We start from the raw sequence: 22,422 nt of genomic DNA on the forward strand, positions 1-22,422 counted from the left end.
TACTGCATGACCCACCTTCTCTTGAGATTCAGTTCATGGACAGATGTCCTGACATTTTCCTTTAGAATTCACTGGTATAATTCAGAATTCATTGTTCCATCAATGATGGCAAGCCGTCCTGGCCCAGATGCAGCAAAACAGGCCCAAACCATGATACTACCACCACCATGTTTCACAGATGGGATAAGGTTCTTATGCTGGAATGCAGTCTTTTCCTTTCTCCAAACATAACGCTTCTCATTTAAACCAAAAAGTTTTATTTTGGTCTCATCCGTCCACAAAAATTTTTCCAATCGCCTTCTGGCTTGTCCACGTGATCTTTAGCAAACTGCAGATGAGCAGCAATGTTCTTTTTGGAGAGCAGTGGCTTTCTCCTTGCAAACCTGCCATGCACACCATTGTTGTTCAGTGTTCTCCTGATGGTGGACTCATGAACATTAATATTAGCCAATGTGAGAGAGGCCTTCAGTTGCTTAGAAGTTACCCTGGGGTCCTTTGTGACCTCGCCAACTATTATACGCCTTGCTCTCGGAGTGATCTTTGCTGGTTGACCACTCCTGGGGAGGGTAACAATGGTCTTGAATTTCCTCCATTTGTACACAATCTGTCTGACTGTGGATTGGTGGAATCCAAACTCTTTAGAGATGGTTTTGTAACCTTTTCCAGCCTGATGAGAATCAACAACGCTTTTTCTGAGGTCCTCAGAAATCTCCTTTGTTCGTGCCATGATACACTTCCACAAACATGTGTTGTGTAGATCAGACTTTGATAGATCCCTGTTCTTTAAATAAAACAGGGTGCCCACTCACACCTGATTTGTCATCCCATTGATTGAAAACATCTGACACTAATTTCATCCTTCAAATTAACTGCTAATCCTAGAGGTTCACATACTTTTGCCACTCACAGATATGTAATACTGGATCATTTTCCTCAATAAATAAATGACCAAGTATAATATTTTTGTCTCATTTGTTTAACTGGGTTCTCTTTATCTACTTTTAGGACTTGTGTGAAAATCTGATGATGTTTTAGGTCATATTTATGCAGAAATCTAGAAAATTCTAAAGGGTTCACAAACTTTCAAGCACCACTGTATATGTACTTGTTGAACATTCCATTCCAGATGTATTCCCTCTTTGCTATTATAATACCCTCCACTCTTCTGGGAAGGCTTTCCATTAGATTTTGGAGCATGGCTGTAGGGATTTGTGATCATTCAGCCACAAGAGCATTAGTGAGATCAGACACTGATGTTGGGCGAGTAGCCCTGGGGTGTACTCGGTGTTCTAGTTCATCCCGAAGGTTTTCAGTAGGGTTGAGGTCAGGGTTAAGTGCAGGAAATTCAAGTTCTTCCACTCCAACCTTGGCAAACCATGTCTTCATGGAGCTTGCTTTATGCTTAGGGGCATGGTCTTGCTGGAACAGGTTGGGCCTCTTCGTTCCAGTGAAGAGAAACTGTCATGCTACAGCAAACAAAGACATCTGAGACAATTATGTGCTTCCAACTTTGTGGCAACAGACATATGGGTGTGATGGCCGGGTGTCCACATGCTTTTGGCCATTTTCAGTTTGTTTACCAAGTCAGTGCTGCCATCTAGTGGCTAAAATCAAGGTTCCCAAATGTGCCGACGGACATTCAGATCCATTGACGATGCACATTAAAACTAAAGATGTTTGATTGTATAATATGTTCATAAAGCGTTACTGCAGTGACATTAATAAGTAAGTCAGATACATATACCAGGTGGCGTAGTGGTTAGCACTGTCGCCTCACAGCAAGAAGGTTCTGGGTTTGAGCCCAGTGGCCGACGGGAGCTTTCTGCGTGAAGTTTGCATGTTCTCCTCGTGTCTGCATGGGTTTCCTCCACAGTCCAAAGACATGCAGGTTAGGCTAATTGGTGGCTCTAAATTGACCGTAGGTGTGAATGTGAAGGTGTGTGAATGGTTGTTTGTCTCTTTGTGTCAGCCCTGCGATGATCTGGCAACTTGTCCAGGGTGTACCCCATCTCTCACCCACAGTCAGCTGGGATAGGCTTCAGCTTGCCCACAACCCTGCACAGGATAAGCGTTTACGGATAATGGATGGAGATACATATACCAGTTTCAAATGGACCAAGACAAGCAGCGGATGAGATCTTGAAATTAGCCCCAAGTTTCTTATCAACAACTAGAAGAACACTCGGTAGAGTGCATACCTCCACCAAGTCATCTCATCTCATTATCTCTAGCCGCTTTATCCTGTTCTACAGGGTCGCAGGCAAGCTGGAGCCTATCCCAGCTGACTACAGGCGAAAGGCGGGGTACACCCTGGACAAGTCGCCAGGTCATCACAGGGCCCACCAAGACAGATATTAGAATATCCAGGGGGGTGTTGTGGCTCAGGTGGATAAGGCGCCATACCATAAATCCAGGGACCCGGGTTTGATTCCGACCCGAGGTCATTTCCCGATCTCTCCCTGTCTCTCTCTCCCACTCATTTCCTGTCCTGTCTCTACACTGTCCTATCCAATAAAGGTGAAAAAAAGCCCCCAAAAAATATCTTTAAAAAAGAATATCCAGATTTGCATCAGACTCAATTGTTCCTTGGCCCACCTTTCCTCAACATTTCATCACTACTTATGTTCAGAACAGTCAAACAAACAAAAAGGGGTGAAGACATAACTTCCTCCAGCAAAGTTGGCAGAGGTAAAAAAAAAAATGCAAAATGACAATGAAAACGAGGAATATATATGTGTTATATATTGCCACACAACTCTGGCTTATTCAGTCCATTTCATAGTCCTTTAGGGTGAAAGAAAAGAAAAGAAAAAAAGAGTACCAGTGTGGACACACCTAATCCAGAGTTTTTTCTTTATTTTTATTAATTAAAAGACAATTCTTCATGTCTTAAAGTAATGATGGATGTCATTTCTCTTTACTCACTGGAGCAGGTCTTGAGATAATATGGATTACTACAGTTGTAGAATAGGACTATTTACTGTATTTTTATTATTTACTATTTGATCTCAAACGCATTCGGAAGGCAAGAAACTCGTTCACTAATTACAGTGCCTTCCATGATTATTAGGCCCCCTCGTAAAGATTAGGAAAAACACTTCGAAAACTCCACCTTTTGGTGAAGTCGCTTCACTGAAAAAATTAGAAAAATCCAATCTTTAATTGAAATCAATTTATTCAGAGGAAAACAAATTATTTTTAACAAAAAACCCACATGCGGGGGCGGCACGGTGGTGTAGTGGTTAGCGCTGTCGCCTCACAGCAAGAAGGTCCTGGGTTCGAGCCCCGGGGCCGGCGAGGGCCTTTCTGTGTGGAGTTTGCATGTTCTCCCCGTGTCCGCGTGGGTTTCCTCCGGGTGCTCCGGTTTCCCCCACAGTCCAAAGACATGCAGGTTAGGTTAACTGGTGACTCTAAATTGACCGTAGGTGTGAATGTGAGTGTGAATGGTTGTCTGTGTCTGTGTGTCGGCCCTGTGATGACCTGGCGACTTGTCCAGGGTGTACCCCGCCTTTCGCCTGTAATCAGCTGGGATAGGCTCCAGCTCGCCTGCGACCCTGTAGAAGGATAAAGCGGCTAGAGATAATGAGATGAGATGAGAAAAAACCCACATGCCACTATTATTAGCAACCCTGCATTTAATGCTTGGGTCATACTGTCTCGTATCTTGCCATGTAAGCAGCGTGTGGGTCAAACGCCAAGAAATGAGGTGTATTCTGTCCAAAATTAAAGTCCTGTGACGTACATGGTGTATGTGTGGCGTTACTGTGGCGTATCTGGGGTTTGTATGGGGCTTGAGGGACGTAAAGTTATGGCGTACTGAGGCGTATGATGCGTTGCCGCGGCGTAACCGTTTCGTTGGCGTGGCGTTTCGTTCTTTCCCATGACGTTGCTGCTGTGTACCTGCGGCGTCCACACTGCGTTCGTTGTCATTCGTCACAGTCAAGAAAGCATCGTGCCAGCGAAGAAGTCAGGACCCAAGAAGGGCAAGGGAAGACGGAAGACATCAGCCACATCCACCCAGCCAGCTCCGGAGACACCTGCATCAGACACGTCAACTAAAGCGTTCACACAGTGTAATAGATGTTCGAGCAACGTACCCGCTGTGTCACTGCTGCGTAGCTTTCGTTTTTATGGCGTACATGTGACGTATCAAAGCTGCTACGTATGCGCTATGGATGTTTAAGTGCGGACTTAAAATACGCCGCACCCTGATGTACAAGGAGATCATGTTACGCATCCTAGAGTATTAGCTATGTAAGCTGGCGATACTGCCACGTATCCTGATACGCCGTACATACACAAGGCTGAAACGCCAATGTGTGAACCAAGCATAATACTCTGTACAGCCTCCCTTTGCCAGTGAAACAGCACTGAGTCTCTCCTATAACATTTTAGAAGGTTGGAGATCCAGAGTGGGCGGCACGGTGGTGTAGTGGTTAGCGCTGTCGCCTCACAGCAAGAAGGTCTGGGTTCGAGCCCCGTGGCTGGCGAGGGCCTTTCTGTGCGGAGTTTGCATGTTCTCCCCGTGTCCGCGTGGGTTTCCTCCGGGTGCTCCGGTTTCCCCCACAGTCCAAAGACATGCAGGTTAGGTTAACTGGTGACTCTAAATTGACCGTAGGTGTGAATGTGAGTGTGAATGGTTGTCTGTGTCTATGTGTCAGCCCTGTGATGACCTGGCGACTTGTCCAGGGTGTACCCCGCCTTTCGCCCGTAGTCAGCTGGGATAGGCTCCAGCTTGCCTGCGACCCTGTAGAAGGATAAAGTGGCTAGAGATGATGAGATAATGAATGAGATGAGATCCAGAGCAGGGCATCTGAGACCATTCCTCTTTACACAATCTCTCCAGATCATCCAGGGTCCAACATCCTGTCTTGTGCTCTCTCCTCTTCAGCTCAGCCCACACTGGGGTTCAGGTCAGGGGACTGAGATGGCCAGGGCAGAAGCTTGATTCTGTGCTCAGCGAACCATTTTTGTATTGATTCGGACAGCGGATCATTGTCCTGCTGGAAGATCCAATAACGACCGAGTTTTAGTTTCCTGGCAGATGCAGCCAGATTTTGATTTAAAATGTCTTGGTATTTCATGGAGGCCATGATGCCATGGACCCTAACAAGGTTTCCAGGGCCTTTGGAGGAAAAACAGCCCAACATCATCACAGAACTCCACCATATTTTACAGTAGGGATCAGGTTCTTTTCAATACAGCCATCCTTCTTTTTACACCAAACCCACCTTGAGTGTTTATTGCCAAAAAACTCCATTTTTGTTCCATCACACCAGAAAACGCAGTGTTTTGCAAGCTTCAGGCTCTTACGTCTGTGGTTAACTGATAGAAAAGGCTTCTTTCTGGCAAACCTTCGAAATAATCTGTTGGCATGGAGGTGGAGTCTGATGGTGGTTTTGGAGACTCAGAAACCCCAAGATTTTACTTTTTCTTTTATTTCATGAACAGTGATTCTTGGGGATTTTTTTTTTTGCTTCTCTTACCCTCCTCCTCACTGTAAGTAGGGGCAAAATAAACTTGGGTCCTCTTCCAGGCGAGTTTGTAACAGTTCCAGTTGGTGTCCACTTTTTTATTACTGCCCTAACAGTAGAAATTGACATTTTTTAGGTGAGTACCTTTTTTTTTTTTAAATAACCATTCCGGGGTGGCACGGTGGTGTAGTGGTTAGCGCTGTCGCTTCACAGCAAGAAGGTCCGGGTTCGAGCCCCGTGGCCGGCGAGGGCCTTTCTGTGCGGAGTTTGCATGTTCTCCCCGTGTCCGCGTGGGTTTCCTCCGGGTGCTCCGGTTTCCCCCACAGTCCAAAGACATGCAGGTTAGGTTAACTGGTGACTCTAAATTGAGCGTAGGTGTGAATGTGAGTGTGAATGGTTGTCTGTGTCTATGTGTCAGCCCTGTGATGACCTGGCGACTTGTCCAGGGTGTACCCCGCCTTTCGCCCGTAGTCAGCTGGGATAGGCTCCAGCTCGCCTGCGACCCTGTAGAAGGATAAAGCGGCTAGAGATAATGAGATGAGATGAGAAAAAACCCACATGCCACTATTATTAGCAACCCTGCATTTAATGCTTGGGTCATACTGTCTCGTATCTTGCCACGTAAGCAGCGTGTGGGTCAAACGCCAAGAAATGAGGTGTATTCTGTCCAAAATTAAAGTCCTGTGACGTACATGGTGTATGTGTGGCGTTACTGTGGCGTATCTGGGGTTTGTATGGGGCTCGAGGGACGTAAAGTTATGGCGTACTGAGGCGTATGATGCGTTGCTGCTGCATAACCGTTTTGTTGGCGTGGCGTTTCGTTCTTTCCCATGACGCTGCTGCTGTGTACCTGCAGCGTTCACACTGCGTTCGTTGTCATTCGTCACAGTCAAGAAAGCATCGTGCCAGCGAAGAAGTCAGGACCCAAGAAGGGCAAGGGAAGACATCAGCCACATCCACCCAGCCAGCCCCGGAGACACCTGCATCAGACACGTCAACTAAAGCGTTCACACAGCATAATAGATGTTCGAGCAACATACCCGCTGTGTCACTGCTGCGTAGCTTTCGTTTTTATGGCGTACATGTGACGCATCAAAGCTGCTACGTATGCGCTACGGATGTTTAAGTGCGGACTTAAAATACGCCGCACCCTGATGTACAAGGAGATCATGTTACGCATCCTAGAGTATTAGCTACGTAAGCTGGTGATACTGCCACGTATCCTGATACGCCGTACATACACAAGGCTGAAACGCCAATGTGTGAACCAAGCATAATACTCTGTACAGCCTCCCTTTGCCAGTGAAACAGCACTGAGTCTCTCCTATAACATTTTAGAAGGTTGGAGATCCAGAGCGGGCGGCACGGTGGTGTAGTGGTTAGCGCTGTCGCCTCACAGCAAGAAGGTCCGGGTTCGAGCCCCGTGGCTGGCGAGGGCCTTTCTGTGCGGAGTTTGCATGTTCTCCCCGTGTCCGCGTGGGTTTCCTCCGGGTGCTCCGGTTTCCCCCACAGTCCAAAGACATGCAGGTTAGGTTAACTGGTGACTCTAAATTGACCGTAGGTGTGAATGTGAGTGTGAATGGTTGTCTGTGTCTATGTGTCAGCCCTGTGATGACCTGGCGACTTGTCCAGGGTGTACCCCGCCTTTCGCCCGTAGTCAGCTGGGATAGGCTCCAGCTTGCCTGCGACCCTGTAGAAGGATAAAGCGGCTAGAGATAATGAGATAATGAATGAGATGAGATCCAGAGCAGGGCATCTGAGACCATTCCTCTTTACATAATCTCTCCAGATCATCCAGGGTCCAACATCCTGTCTTGTGCTCTCTCCTCTTCAGCTCAGCCCACACTGGGGTTCAGGTCAGGGGACTGAGATGGCCAGGGCAGAAGCCTGATTCTGTGCTCAGCGAATCATTTTTGTATTGATTCGGACAGCGGATCATTGTCCTGCTGGAAGATCCAATAACGACCAAGTTTTAGTTTCCTGGCAGATGCAGCCAGATTTTGATTTAAAATGTCCTGGTATTTCATGGAGGCCATGATGCCATGGACCCTAACAAGGTTTCCAGGGCCTTTGGAGGAAAAACAGCCGAACATCATCACAGAACTCCACCATATTTTACAGTAGGGATCGGGTTCTTTTCAATACAGCCATTCTTCTTTTTACACCAAACCCACCTTGAGTGTTTATTGCCAAAAAACTCCATTTTTGTTCCATCAGACCAGAGAACGCAGTTCCAGTCAAAACTGTAGTAGTGTTTTGCAAGCTTCAGGCTCTTACGTTTGTGGTTAACTGATAGAAAAGGCTTCTTTCTGGCAAACCTTCGAAATAATCTGTTGGCATGGAGGTGGAGTCTGATGGTGGTTTTGGAGACTCAGAAACCCCAAGATTTTACTTTTTCTTTTATTTCACTAACAGTGATTCTTGGGGATTTTTTTTTTTTTGCTTCTCTTACCCTCCTCCTCACTGTACGTAGGGGCAAAATAAACTTGGGTCCTCTTCCAGGCGAGTTTGTAACAGTTCCAGTTGGTGTCCACTTTTTTATTACTGCCCTAACAGTAGAAATTGACATTTTTTAGGCGAGTACCTTTTTTTTTTTTTTAAATAACCATTCCCGGGTGGCACGGTGGTGTAGTGGTTAGCGCTGTCACCTCACAGCAAGAAGGTCCAGGTTCGAGCCCCGTGGCCGGCGAGGGCCTTTCTGTGCGGAGTTTGCATGTTCTCCCCGTGTCCACGTGGGTTTCCTCCACAGTCCAAAGACATGCAGGTTAGGTTAACTGGTGACTCTAAATTGACCGTAGGTGTGAATGTGAGTGTGAATGGTTGTCTGTGTTTATGTGTCAGCCCTGTGATGACCTGGCGACTTGTCCAGGGTGTACCCCGCCTTTCGCCCGTAGTCAGCTGGGATAGGCTCCAGCTTGCCTGCGACCCTGTAGAACAGGATAAAGCGGCTAGAGATAATGAGATGAGATGTTGAGAGAATTTGGCCTCTGTCTCACCTCATATTTGCTCTCCAGTTTAATCATGAAGTCATGGACTACAGCTTGAAAGTTCCCACACACTCCAGTCAACTCAAACATACAATTTAAATGGAAAACATGCTTCAGTTACATTGTGTTCACGATTATATCCAGGGGTACCAAGAATAGTGGCACGTGTTTTTGTTGAAAAGAATCAATCATTCATTCTTGATGAGGGATTTGTTTTTCTCTGAATAAATTTATTTCAGTTAAAAGGTTGGATTTTTCTCTTTTTTTTTCCAGTGTGAGATGAAGCGACTTCACCAAAAGGTGGATTTTTTTCTAACCCTTTTTATTAACCTTTACAAGGGGGGGGCCGTCATCATGGAGGGTGCTGTACGGTAACTTTCGACGAGGCACACCTGTTAATTGAAAAGCGTTCCAGGTGACTACCTCATGAAGCTGGTTAAGATAACGCCAATAGCGTCCAAAGCATCATCCAGGTAAACGCTGGCTACTTTGAAGAATCTAAAAAATGAAAATGTGGTTTTTTTAACACTTTTTATGGTTCATCACATAATTCCTTATACGTTTTCGTTCCAAACCCAGGTCACTAAAACAACCATTTTACTTTATTGACCAGTGAATGTACAAACAAACTATATTGTCACCATTGTGTAATATACCGCCAACGTTTTGTTCTAGTTTCAGGTATTTTTGTGTCAGTTTGGAGGAGATATTGGACTGGAAATATTTACTGGGACCTGGCAACCCTTATGAACTACCCTGCCAATAATTTGTACAATCAGCCCATCATGATGAACTTCAGTGAGATTTTATTACATCATCTCACAAATTTCGAAACTGTGAAAACGGCACCAGAATGCTGGTGCAACCTTTGTAAATTTTAGTTTTATACATCCAGTCATTATCTACTGTATACTGCTCATCTGTCAGGGTCATAGGGGAAGCTGGAGCCAATCCCAGCTGACTTTGATTGAGAGGCGGGGTTCGCCGTGGGCAGGTCACTAATCTATCGCTGGGCCAGCAATTAACCTGGGAGGAAACCCATCCAGGCACAAGGAGAACATGCAAACTCCATACAAAAAAGGCTCTTGTTGGGCGTGTGGTTCAAACCCAACACCTTCTTGCTGTGAGGTGACAGCGTTAACCATTGCATCACCATACCACCATTTTCGTCAAGTAAAACACCCCCCAAAAAAGGTCTCGGTCTTCCCGTGTCTATCAGGCTTTTAGTATTCGAGTCCAGGACTCGGATTAAAGTCTGACTCGTGCCCTAATTTTAAGGACTCGTGACTTGACTTGCACTTGTGCATTCATTGCATTCGGACTTGTAAACTGGAGACGAGGACTCTGATTTTTTTCTTTATTTTTTTGTAACATGCCATAATAATTTGGTCCAAGATATTTCTCTCTTAATATTAGTGTCATCAGCCTTTTCCTAAATATTCCTCTTAGAAGACTGATAAAATTTTTTGTTAATTTATTGTTGGCTATGGTATGGGACATACATGTAAACACTACTCAAAGCTATCAATGTGTTTGAGAGCGCGCGTGTGTGTGTGACAGCTGTGTCATGTGTCGGACTTGACTCGAAATTTTCTTTAATGACTCAGACTTGAACACTGGGGACTCGAGCTCAAGGTTTACTGACTCAACTACAACACTGGTATCTGTGCATGATTGTTCTCCAAGAACACGCCAGTAGGTGGATTGGATATGTTAAATTGCCCCGAGCTGTGAATGTGGTTGCATGGGGCCCTGTGATGGCCTGGTGTAGGTTCCTGATCCACAGCAAACACTGGCTATTGAAGATGAACAAATGAATAAAACTGACAATGCCACTGGACCTGTAATGGAAATTATAATAAATGTTTGTGCTCATGCTTGTGCTTGTATCAGCCCAGCCGATCCTGATGGTGCAGGAGCTGCAGGACGTGGAGGTGTCGGCTCCAGAGGAAGCGTGTTTCGTGTGTGAGGTCTCTGTGCCCATCTTGAAATCACCCATATGGACTCTGAATGGAGAGGTGCTGAAACCTGGGCCCAAAGTTCTCCTGGAGAAAATGGGGACTGTGCATAAGCTCACCCTGAAGCACACGTCAGTGGAAATGAATGGCGTTGTGGTGTTTGATTCAGGAAAGGCCAAAAGCACAGCAAACCTGCATGTCAGAAAGTAAGTTAAGCTTTATGGAGCTTAAAAAAAAGATATGTACATAATATTATTATATGGCATGAGCTACTTTCAGTAAAACCGTGCGCTCTGATTGGTTCCTTGGTGGGCAGAATTTTCGCGTAATGCCCATGGGTGATTAAGGACTTACTTTCCAAGTCGCCGGCTTTCGGTGTTGCAAAAAAAACAAACAAAGACTAAAAAAGATTAATCGGAAATCAAAACAAAATCAAAAACAGCCAAAAAGACAAACAAGAGTCATAGACTGGTACCAAAATTCAAAAAAGTGCTTATTTAAGGAATTAAAGGCATTTTTGAGACAAAGTCGGCAAACAGTCTTATTTTGTCAATTTGGGTGTGCCGAATTCAAATGTGCAATACGCCGAGCTCAATCTGACCTCTGTTGACCTCTAGAGGTCATTGAACTTTGGGCCTGTAAACGTCTCAGCTGAACCCAGTTTCTCAGCTTTCTAAGGAATGAAATGTACTAAAATGATTCATGAAGTTAGCAAATGGCCTTGTTTGTTAAATGTTTGGGTGCTGAATTCATTTTTCATTTGTAAAACGACATATGACCTCTGATAACCTCAAGGTCATTAAACTTGGCCTATAGGCCTATGCACTTAACGGCATTTTTAAACTGACTTTACTCCCCCAAAAAGAATATGAACAGACAAAAAAACAAATAGAAAGGAACAAATACAACATTAAATGCCAGTCCATGTACATGTGACTTACTTTTCACAATGAGAATGCCGAGGCGATCACCTTACATAACATTGCATTACATTTAGCGGTTATTGTTTATACAAAGCTACTGAAAAAAGGACAGATTCAGCAGCATACAAAATGTGGGGGCATACAGGGTATACAGGTTAATCAGGGTTAGTATATATGAGAGTTTTTTTCTTTGTTGTTTGTTTTTTGTTTTGTTTTAAACGGGGTAAAGCCTTTACAAAAAACAAACAACAAAGAAAAAAACTCTCATATATACTAACCCTGATTAACCTGGTTATGCTTTATTTCCAAAATCTGATCATCAAGTAGTTTTAGCCTCCTTGGATGGAACTGTATGCAAATGTTATTTGTTTGGTGCACCCCCCCACCCAAAATGGCTTCAATTAAACGTATAAATAGAAGATTACAGTGAATGGATTTGGCTGCAAATCAACATACTCGGTTGCAGTTAGGATCAAACTCCGTAAGATTTGGATGTAGAATAGTACCATTACTTTTACTACAAGTATTAATGCCAGCGGGGCGGCACGGTGGTGTAGTGGTTAGCGCTGTCGCCTCACAGCAAGAAGGTCCGGGTTCGAGCCCCGTGGCCGGCGAGGGCCTTTCTGTGCGGAGTTTGCATGTTCTCCCCGTGTCCGCGTGGGTTTCCTCCGGGTGCTCCGGTTTCCCCCACAGTCCAAAGACATGCAGGTTAGGTTAACTGGTGACTCTAAATTGACCGTAGGTGTGAATGTGAGTGTGAATGGTTGTCTATGTGTCAGCCCTGTGATGACCTGGCGACTTGTCCAGGGTGTACCCCGCCTTTCGCCCGTAGTCAGCTGGGATAGACTCCAGCTTGCCTGCGACCCTGTAGAACAGGATAAAGCGGCTACAGATAATGAGATGAGATTAATGCCAGCAGCGCTTGCCATGCGTTATCCGTTTACATAGTAAATTGCAAATTTTCGATCGCCGTGTACCAACATAAAAATTACGCTCAGCTTCACAAGCATTGGGTATTTTACAGGAAAAAAACCCTGAATTTTCAGAATATGCACTCAGATTTGCGTGACACGGCAATCTTTTTTCTAAATGTTGGTGAAACCGCTGGGTGCGGCCATGTTGGATTTTGGTCGAAAGCCGATGATGTGCCACCCCTGTGACGTTAGACTCTAGCTCGCTTTCTATTGGTCGACACTGGCCAAAATTGATACCAGAGGTCGGGAACGATCATGACCCCTGGTGGACCTTTTCACGGTAATTTCGGTCAAACCGAAAGCCGGCCAGAGACAGCAGAAGTTCTCATCACGGTCAATAGATGTGTATACTTCTATGGAAAACAAAATTCTGGAGGATAGAGGGAAAAAAAAGAGAAGGTTCAGGGATGTTAATCATATTGTTTTTAAGAAGTTACATTTGATTAGAAACATGTAATGCATAGCGCTTTTGAGCGCCACCCTCTGAAAAGTAACGTGGAACTGTGCTGCTACCTTTTACCTTGTTGTGCCATCACATGCAATAAGGGGCGTTGTTATGCTAATTAGCCGAGTTGTAGAGAAGAGAATACAGTCAGAGAGAACAGATTTAATACTTTAATAAGAATCTATGTAGATTGTTATTATCCTTAATGATCTTTAGTTGGGTTTGAATGATTCGGTATGATGGCCAGCAAAGTACCTACAATCAACAGTTCTGGTCATGCCATTGCTCAGTTGTTGAAATTGATTTGAGTAGTTTACACCATCTTACTATGCAAATATTGCGATTAAATTTCAAAATAAATAAATACTGGAGCAAAAGGTTATTTTTAAACTCTGAGCAACTGATAGATGTTTTGGGCACAAGAATTGCTCCCGAAGGTGCTTTACTTTACGTTCTCAAGATGGATGTATATTGCTGGAAGCGGCCAAATAAGGCTGATGGGGGGAAAAAAACAATGAAATTGAAAAAGATTTAAAATTTCAAACAGCTGTAACTTCTGCTCTATTTAACCTAGGGGGAAAATAAAACTAGTTTTGAATTCAGAACTTCATACTCTTTCTTTTTGGTATGCAGTAGAGGACCTGGGTTAGATATGTATGCACGTAATTTAGGAGAGGATAACTCAACTGTTATAGGCTAATTTGAACCCAAGGAACAACTTCGGATGTGTGCCAAAATCGCTATCCGGGGCGAACAGGCTGAAAATTACCAATCCAAGATGGCTGCCGGTAGCCATATTGGAAATATAAATTTTTGAACCACTCACCACAGAAGTGTGTGCAATACCTTATTTTATGGGTTTTTGGGTATGGGGAATCCATTAGTGACATCATTTTCAGGATGGAAGGAAAAGAGAACAAGCTATGGTAAAGGGCAAGGTTAATAAATAAATAAATAAATAAATAAATAAAGCCAAAATTGCCTTTTCACATAAAACATGAGAAAAACAGAATAACCTTCCGTCAAACATGAAATCATGGAATTTGGAGACCTATGCACATAATTTAGGAGAGTACAAGAAAGCAAGCGTTTGATTAATATCAAGAAATTGTATTTTCAAATCATACTATTATGATTAGTGGAATGTTAACTGAAAGTGAAAAATACAAAACAAAACTTATTACTTTAGTAGGCAGTGATATCTTGAGAGCCTAAATGTTTAACAGCCAGCAATACATCTTTTAACATCACATTATTCCTGTTTACCTGTCCCATAAACCAGGATCAGGAACATGAAAAGTAACACAGTAATAATACCGTAATACTGGCGGCCATCTTGGATTGGTAATTTTCAAGCTGTTCGCCCCAGATAGAGATTTTGGCACACATCCTAACACTACGTTCAGACCGCAACCTGAAACGACCCATATCCGATTTGTTGTGAAATCCGATTTTTTTGTTAGGCCGTTCACATTACCAATTATATCAGACTTGTATGCGATCTCCAATATGAACGGAAAATGACCCAAAAGTGTCCCGCATGCGCAAATTGACACGTAATAAGCACATCTACATAATACGTAAACAAAAAAAAAAAAAAGCGCACTCTTCATGTTTAATGATTTTTTTTTGGTTTGTTTGTTTAATTATCTGGTTAGTGTTAAAGTGTGAGGTCTCGTGTGTGTTTTTGTTTCTGAACTGAAATGAAAACGTGTAGCCTGGTAACGAGGGTTGACTCCTAAATGTCTCTCTAATTTCTATATAAGTGCACTACATGTTACTAGGAAGTAATGGATTTTTAAACTCTATATAGTGCACTCGAGCTTCAGTAGGCAGTCATTTGGGATACGGCCGCTGTATTACCAAACTCTTAATTCAGGCTTAATAATTTGCACATATTTATTTCGCCATATTAATAAACTTTTTCTACATTTTTATAAATATTTATTTAGATTGTTTATAGCCAGCTGAATTCTGCAACTTCTCTCAGCGCTGGCTCAAGGTGCAGAAACACCAGTGCAGTTTGCTATGGAGATGAGGCGAGACCTGGCGATGTGGTTTTTGTGGCGGCGGCGGAACTCGCACAATAATCTGATTAACGTGGGCAGCAGACTAATGAGACCGAAGGTGTCAAATTACTGGAAATTTCCAGAACAATCTTATAATCTTGTAATACAGGATGGTTTAAGTTATAAATCAGTTATAGAAACTGTTTTATTTAATCAGGCTAACAGATCAACATCCAGGTCCCTACCAAATCCACCATTAGCTTGATCAATTCTATAAAAGTCTATTTAAATTCTGAAAACTGTACAAATGTTGTTGTTTTCCACCAAAGACGCGGGATTAGCCAACGCAGAATAGTGACGTTTGTCTCTTGTTGATAACGTGTAGGTCGCATGAATGCGGCCTGTCCGGTCAGACTGCAGTCGCATGTGAAAATATCGGCTATGCATCGGAATTAGGACCACGTATCCAAGCGGCCTGGGTCGCATGTGAAAAAATCGGATCTGTGTCGTTCAGATTGTCAATAACAAATCGGATACAGGTCGCATATGGGCAAAAAAATCGGATATGGGTCGTTTCAGGGTGCAGTCTGAACGTAGTCTAAGTTATTCCTTGGGGTCAAATTAGCCTATAACAGTTGAGTTATCCTCTCCTAAATTATGTGCTTACATGTCTAAGCCAGGTTCTAAACTAATGCCACACTCCACGATCACAACTCGATTTAAAAATGGCCTGTTATTGCTACTACAAGTTGGCTAATTTGGATCCATTATTCTGGATATAGACATTTTAACAACTTAATATACACTCAAATATAACCAGGTTGGTGTGAAATCAGTCAATGGAGAATCTGGATCAAATTGATTTTATGATGTGTCGTCTTCTTCCCTTTACAGATAATCCCTGCCTGAAATGGACCCAGCTTTATTTTGTGAATCGGAAGCAGAGTTTTTTTTTAATGGATCTATTAAAACTTTAGTTGTTGAAAATTCTATGCTCTGGATTTGGTATATATATATTGTGATTTTTTTTTCCTCCTGCATTGTAAATGACAGTAGAAAAAAAAAGTTGCAATGATGAAAGGAATCCATCACTAATTCATGATTACTTGGACAAAAAAAAAAAAAAAATTAGTCAGTGTCAATGTGTTGCACACCTAGAAGAATGTAATTTAGCATAAAACCAGATCATTAGTTGTGAGCCAGCGTCTGAAATTGCCTTTTGCGTCTTTCATTTCCAAACAGAGCATAGCGTAATTTAGGATGACAACTGTAGAGTGCTTAGGGCCAAATCCGTAGGACTTGTTTAACGAACATGAAGGAACGCTGGGACACTTTGAATTTAATATAATGAGATCTTAATCCCAGTGGGATTATTTGGCCCAGTAGGTTCAATACACTGGTGGCATCACTCACTAACTGATTGTTATTGAGGTTGTTATTAAACTAGGACAGGCATAACCAAATCAGTTGTTATCCAAGAGCATGGGCGTGTCCAAGTCGTGTTCTGCAAAAAAAGACAATGTCAGATTTTGGCCCACAACTGACCATTTCTTTTTGTGCTAATGTTCATTAGTCTTGGTGAGAGAAAAATTGGTTGAGTAGGAATTGTTTATTTGACATTTATGTACATTGTCCTTTGTATAGATCTCTTTTCTAAATAAATGTTTGGTGAATGCGAATTAAAGGGATATTAAAGGGAGGTACACGTTTACACAGGTGTGGAAAGGAAGGGGAAAAAAAAAAAGGGAAAAAAGGGCCAAAAGTTTATCATTTGAAGGCCAGGGGCGCCACTAGAAATTCTGGGCCCTATGAAAGAATATTCATATTTCTGATTTCTTCATGATGTCGATCTACTGATGGACTCACCATCAATTCTGCTTCTCCCATGCGCAGTAAAAGGAGAACTGAAGTCATTTTTAAACTTGCTTTATTTCTTAACTAACGTGTTATTCAATTACGTTTTCTGTTTTAACCTTAAATTTTAACCTTGTATCGTGGCTCATATCGGCAACTAATTGCAATTAAATATTATACTTCTCGGCCTATTCGGTTTTTAGCCATGTTGAATTTAGTTCGTTTGGTCCACGGCAGGCGTCGCTTATCCGCGCGATCTTCATGAGACTTGTGCGAGACTTCGAAACGTGAAGTGTCAGCGCCGCCATTTTGAAAACTGCTTTCCAAACGAAATATTGCACAAAAACGAGTTGAAATGACGATTACTGCCTACTTTTTTCAAACTTTCCTGATTGCTATTAAAACAAACAAAACTTCCAGCTTGATTACATCTGCATTCGAAAGACGGCGCGCGCATCTTTTGACAACCCGTGTCTGAAATCGCTCCCTACTGACTATATAGGGCACTATATAGTGAGGACGCCATTTTGTAGTGCTGTCCGAAACCTTATTGAGGATTATTTACACCCTATATAGTGCACTCAAAGTATCCCACAATGCATCACGAAAAGTAGTGGACAACCAATGGTCACTAACCAAAGCAATATATCCCATCATGCATTGCGGTCGCGCTGAAAGAAATCAAAAGTCTCAAATTTGATTGAATAAAAGGCAGCGGCAAAGAAGAAAGGATTCAGCCTTGATTTAAAAGAACTAAAAGCTGCAGGTACTTTGTATTTGGGTCTGTCTCAGAAACTGGGTACTGTGGGGGTCCCCCAGTAAATATACACAGTCAATAAACTATACGGTTTTGAATGGTGATGTTGGTTTTAATTTGAAAGAAAATGATGAAAGAAATAATACAGATAAAACTAAATCTTTGATGTGAATACTCTATTCAGAATTTGGCAAAAATTCTGCAAATTTGTGAAAAAATGGCGGTTTGATCTGGGACGTGATAAATGGTCGACTACATCGCATTCCCTTAAAAAGGTTGTAGTCCACTGAAAAGTCTACAGTTATCACTAATTGTATTTTAAGTTGTAACTTTATCCACCTAAGGATTGGTGCGCTCACAGAATAATCATAACCGTAATAAAACATCATGCAAAATATTTGATCGCCGTTGTAACTCCATTTTCCGCAGACCCAAAACCAATGCGATCGTGTGTTTTGATCTAAACGGAAAGCCTCAGGGTCGAGGTCACTACCTCACCAAAAGTAGCAACTTAAAAAATCACTACGCTGTATAAAAATTTATTATAAATCTGCGATTTTGTTTTTTAAAAACGAAAGCTGAAAGTTAGGTATAGAATATTTCTCTTACAGAATATGTTACGATGGTAGCTGGTCTTGTATGAATTTCTGAGCTATAAAATGAGTCGTGGTCTATTTTTTACCGTAGCGTGTTATTTGTGTGCGGGGAAGGACACACATTAACAATTTGCATGTGTAGAATGGAATTTTCCACTCCAGCAGTTAGAAGTTGATCGTGCTTCCATTTGCGGTCTTTCTGTTACGCGGGTGATCTGTTCGGACGTTATCACTGAAAAGGTGAGTTTTGACAGTTTTATTTTGTTTTAGTCTTGCAGTATAAGGCAATAGAATGTTTCTTTTTCATCTTACTTTCATATTTTGTAGTGTTTGCGTATTTTTGGCCAATATTTTGCAACCATGGTCAATTTAGATCGAACTTTTGGATAGAATCTACAGCCAGTCATTTTGCCCCGCCCCCGCCTCGCGCTCCGTCCGGTGCGGTAGTGATGTCCCGTTGCTCGCGCGCCGCAGCAGAGACCCGCGCGACCTTCAGCCGGTACAGTCGCTGTTCTTTTATCATCGCCGTTATTCTCATCTTTCCGGTGTGTTCTTGATGTTTCCATTGTGTCCTATTTCGCCATATCAAATACCCAAACTGTATCATATTATTCATATTTAAGTGAATAATCAATTCAGTCATCATAGCTTGGCATTTTTAACCCGAGCAATCAAAAAGAGGAAATTTATTCAATATTTTCACTCATCTGTAGCCTGGCGAGCCAGACTAAATGTGAATATTTAGTCTGGCCTCGATCCGTAGACATTTCCGAAGCGGGTAGGAGGAACAAACCGCTGTCTTTCAAACTGTCTCTGTGCGTATAGGCCAACGCTCTGACCAATCAGCGCAACAGTGACTGTGACGTACAGTGGTGCTTAAAAGTTTGTGAACCCTTTAGAATTTTCTATATTTCTGCAAAAATATGATCCAAAACATCATCAGATTTTCACACAAGTCCTAAAAGTAGATAAAGAGAACCCAGTTAAACAAATGAGACAAAAATATTATACTTGGTCATTTATTTATTGAGGAAAATGATCCAATATTACATATCTGTGAGTGGCAAAAGTATGTGAACCTTTGCTTTCAGTATCTGGTGTGACCCCCTTGTGCAGCAATAACTGCAACTAAATGTTTCCAGTATCTGTTGATCAGTCCTGCACACCGGCTTGGAGGAATTTTAGCCCATTCCTCCCTACAGAACAGCTTCAGCTCTGGGATGTTGGTGGGTTTCCTCACATGAACTGCTCGCTTCAGGTCCTTCCACAACATTTTGATTGGATTAAGGTCAGGACTTTGACTTGGCCATTCCAAAACATGAACTTTATTCTTCTTTAACCATTCTTTGGTAGAATGACTTGTGTGCTTAGGGTCGTTGTCTTGCTGCATGACCCACCTTCTCTTGAAATTCAGTTCGTGGACAGATGTCCTGACATTTTCCTTTAGAATTCCCTGGTATAATTCAGAATTCATTGCTCCATCAATGATGGCAAGCCGTCCTGGCCCAGATACAGCAAAACAGGCCCAAACTATGATACTACCACCACCATGTTTCACAGATGGGATAAAGTTCTTATGCTGGAATGCAGTGTTTTCCTTTCTCCAAACTTAACGCTTCCCAATTAAACCAAATTGTTCTATTTTGGGCTCAGCCGTCCACAAAACATTTTTCCAATAGCCTTCTGGCTTGTCCATGTGATCTTTAGCAAACTGCAGACAAGCAGCAAGTTTTTTGGAGAGCAGTGGCTTCCTCCTTGCAACCCTGTCATGCACACCATTGTTGTTCAGTGTTCTCCTGATGGTGGACTCATGAACATTAACATTAGCCAATGTGAGAGAGGCCTTCAGTTGCTTAGAAGTTACCCTGGGGTCCTTTGTGACCTCACCAACTATTACACACCTTGCTCTTGGAGTGATCTTTGTTGGTCGACCACTCCTTGGGAGGGTAACAATGGTCTTGAATTTCCTCCATTTGTACACAATCTGTCTGACTGTGGATTGGTGGAGTCCAAACTCTTTAGAGATGGTTTTGTAACCTTTTCCAGCCTGATGAGCATCAACAACGCTTTTTCTGAGGTCCTCAGAAATCTCCTTTGTTCGTGCCATGATACACTTCCACAAACGTGTTGTGAAGATCAGACTTTGATAGATCCCTGTTCTTTAAATAAAACAGGGTGCCCACTCACACCTGATTTGTCATCCCATTGATTGAAAACACCTGAATCTAATTTCACCTTCAAATTAACTGCTAATCCTAGAGGTTCACATACTTTTGCCACTCACAGATATGTAATATTGGATCATTTTCCTCAATAAATAAAAGACCAAGTATCATATTTTTGTCTAATTTGTTTAACTGGGTTCTCTTTATCTACTTTTAGGACTTGTGTGAAAATCTGATGATGTTTTAGGTCATATTTATGCAGAAATATAGAAAATTCTAAAGGGTTCACAAACTTTCAAGCACCACTGTAGTCAGAGCGACAGAAAGCAATGGGGGAGACCTTGAAATAAATAATTTTTCAAAATGCGTATTAATTAATAAACAGGTTCTAGATATTAAGAAGTTTGGAGATAATGACCACAAGTTTGGAGTCTGTACCACATACACATTTTTTCCAAGTGTTTTTCAAGGGTTTGCTTAAACTGTTTGAGAGTTTTTATTTAGTGGTGTTTGGTGAAATAATTTCCCTTAAATTTAAAATAACGGGAAAATAAGAAACAATCAAAAAGTAATGTTTCAAAGCTGTTTATTAATTCTTCGTACTGCACAAACTAGCCCCATCCTTTTGGCTACGAGCGGAGCCAGCTGGTAGATCAGACTTTTGCCATAGCCGGTCGGCAAAACAGCGAAACGTCCTTCTTGAAAAGGAATGAGCGGAGAGCCTCTTCCTGCTCATGTTTCAACGAAAACTCCAAGTCTAATTCTTCTAAAACTGATTCCAAAGCGGAGTCAAACGCGCGCTGTTCACTAGCCGTAGCCATCTTTCCTGTTGCGCTTTCTCCAGCGTCGCGCAGCTTTGTCGTCACTCCTGCAAAAGCCCGCCCAAAGAATCCAAACAAAAACCTTGCGTTGTGATTGGCGGGCACGATTTGATGCCCGGGGTGTTTTTGTTTATATGGTGCGACGCTAGACCCACTCGCTAGGCAAAAATATTTTTGGCCGCTAGGCGGGTGGGTCTAGTTTACTCGGCTAACTCATCTGTGAAGGAGGGGCTTTAATTCTTCATGATGTAGTTATTTTATATGGAAATCAATTTTACAAAAGCATTTGAATTGTAATCAAAAAAAATGTTCCACAGTGGAGGCCAGATAAAGCAAGATGCTCTCTTAAACATGACAAAAGAAACATTGTTAGGTAAATGCAAAAAACATAGTAAAATTAGAAAATTTATTTTTTGACCATAATGTCCCAAATGAGAGACCAGTTTCTGAGACGGACCCATTTATTAATGTGGGAAATGCGCTCAGTATAATATGGATTTATCACAAAAACACATGCATGTATTTATTATTTTTGAAAACCCACCAGCCGACTGATCTGACACGTTTTAATTGTAATTAAACAGTGTCCGAAAGTTACGACAGTAATGACGTAAATACCAGCGTGACGGACTAGTGTCCGAAAGTGTTTTTTTCATTTTACCAATGAGCTCACTATACAGTCCTCTATATAGTAATTCCCTATATAGGGAGTGGTGAACGAGTGAGCGATTTTGGACACAGGGAACGTTGGCAGATGTCGGTCACTTTGATTTCCGCTGTACGTTTTACTTCCGTCCTACGATGTCTCGCACAGGTCTCAACGAATCTCGTTTACGGCCGTTGCTTTGACATACGGACTGATATATTACACAGCATATTTCGAACACTCAGAACTTGCTACAGCAGCGACAAAATAGCGATCAAAAATGCATTCCTATATATATTTAATAAAATGAGAGAAATAGAATTTTGACAATTTAACCCTTTGATGCAAAACATATGCACACTCCTTCTAATGCACAACATGGGTCAAAAATGACCCGCATTCATTTCCCAGGTTATTTCATGCTGACTGAGTTTTTCTTTGCTCTATCTTTTGAAATCAATTTATTTTATGATTGAATATTCCAAGTATTCTTTAAATATCTACCACAAATCATAATTTCCTACTTTATGAACAAAAATACTTTTTATATTACTACACATGGGTCATCCAAGTGTGATTTAAAATTAAATGTCTTAATACTATAATAATAATAATTTGTTTCAAGTAATGACTTTAGCAGTGAACGGGGCCAGTTATTTATTGATTAACTATGTAGTTAGCTAAGCCAACTACAATAAAATTAGCTAACTAAAGTAGAATATGTCGACAGCTCGGTAGCTAATAGTAATTACTTGTAACTTTCTGACAAGTAATCTACTCACTCTCAAGGTAACCTAAACATCATCAATTTTT

General features: G+C 42.1%; 1 protein-coding gene across 1 annotated transcript in view; it reads left to right on the top strand.

Annotated features, from left to right (window-relative positions):
* Window positions 1-15,745, top strand: part of obsl1b (obscurin like cytoskeletal adaptor 1b) — a 102,138-nt gene extending 86,393 nt beyond the window's left edge. Inside the window, exons 23-24 of the mRNA XM_060930354.1 lie at window positions 10,355-10,625; window positions 15,665-15,745. Of these exons, the coding sequence (XP_060786337.1) occupies window positions 10,355-10,625; window positions 15,665-15,668 (275 nt within the window). The 3' untranslated portion in view covers window positions 15,669-15,745. The remainder of the gene's footprint in view (window positions 1-10,354; window positions 10,626-15,664) is intronic.
* Window positions 15,746-22,422: the final 6,677 nt, after the last annotated feature.

The sequence above is a fragment of the Neoarius graeffei genome, chromosome 9 (genome assembly GCF_027579695.1).
Source record: "Neoarius graeffei isolate fNeoGra1 chromosome 9, fNeoGra1.pri, whole genome shotgun sequence".
Lineage (NCBI taxonomy): Eukaryota > Metazoa > Chordata > Actinopteri > Siluriformes > Ariidae > Neoarius > Neoarius graeffei.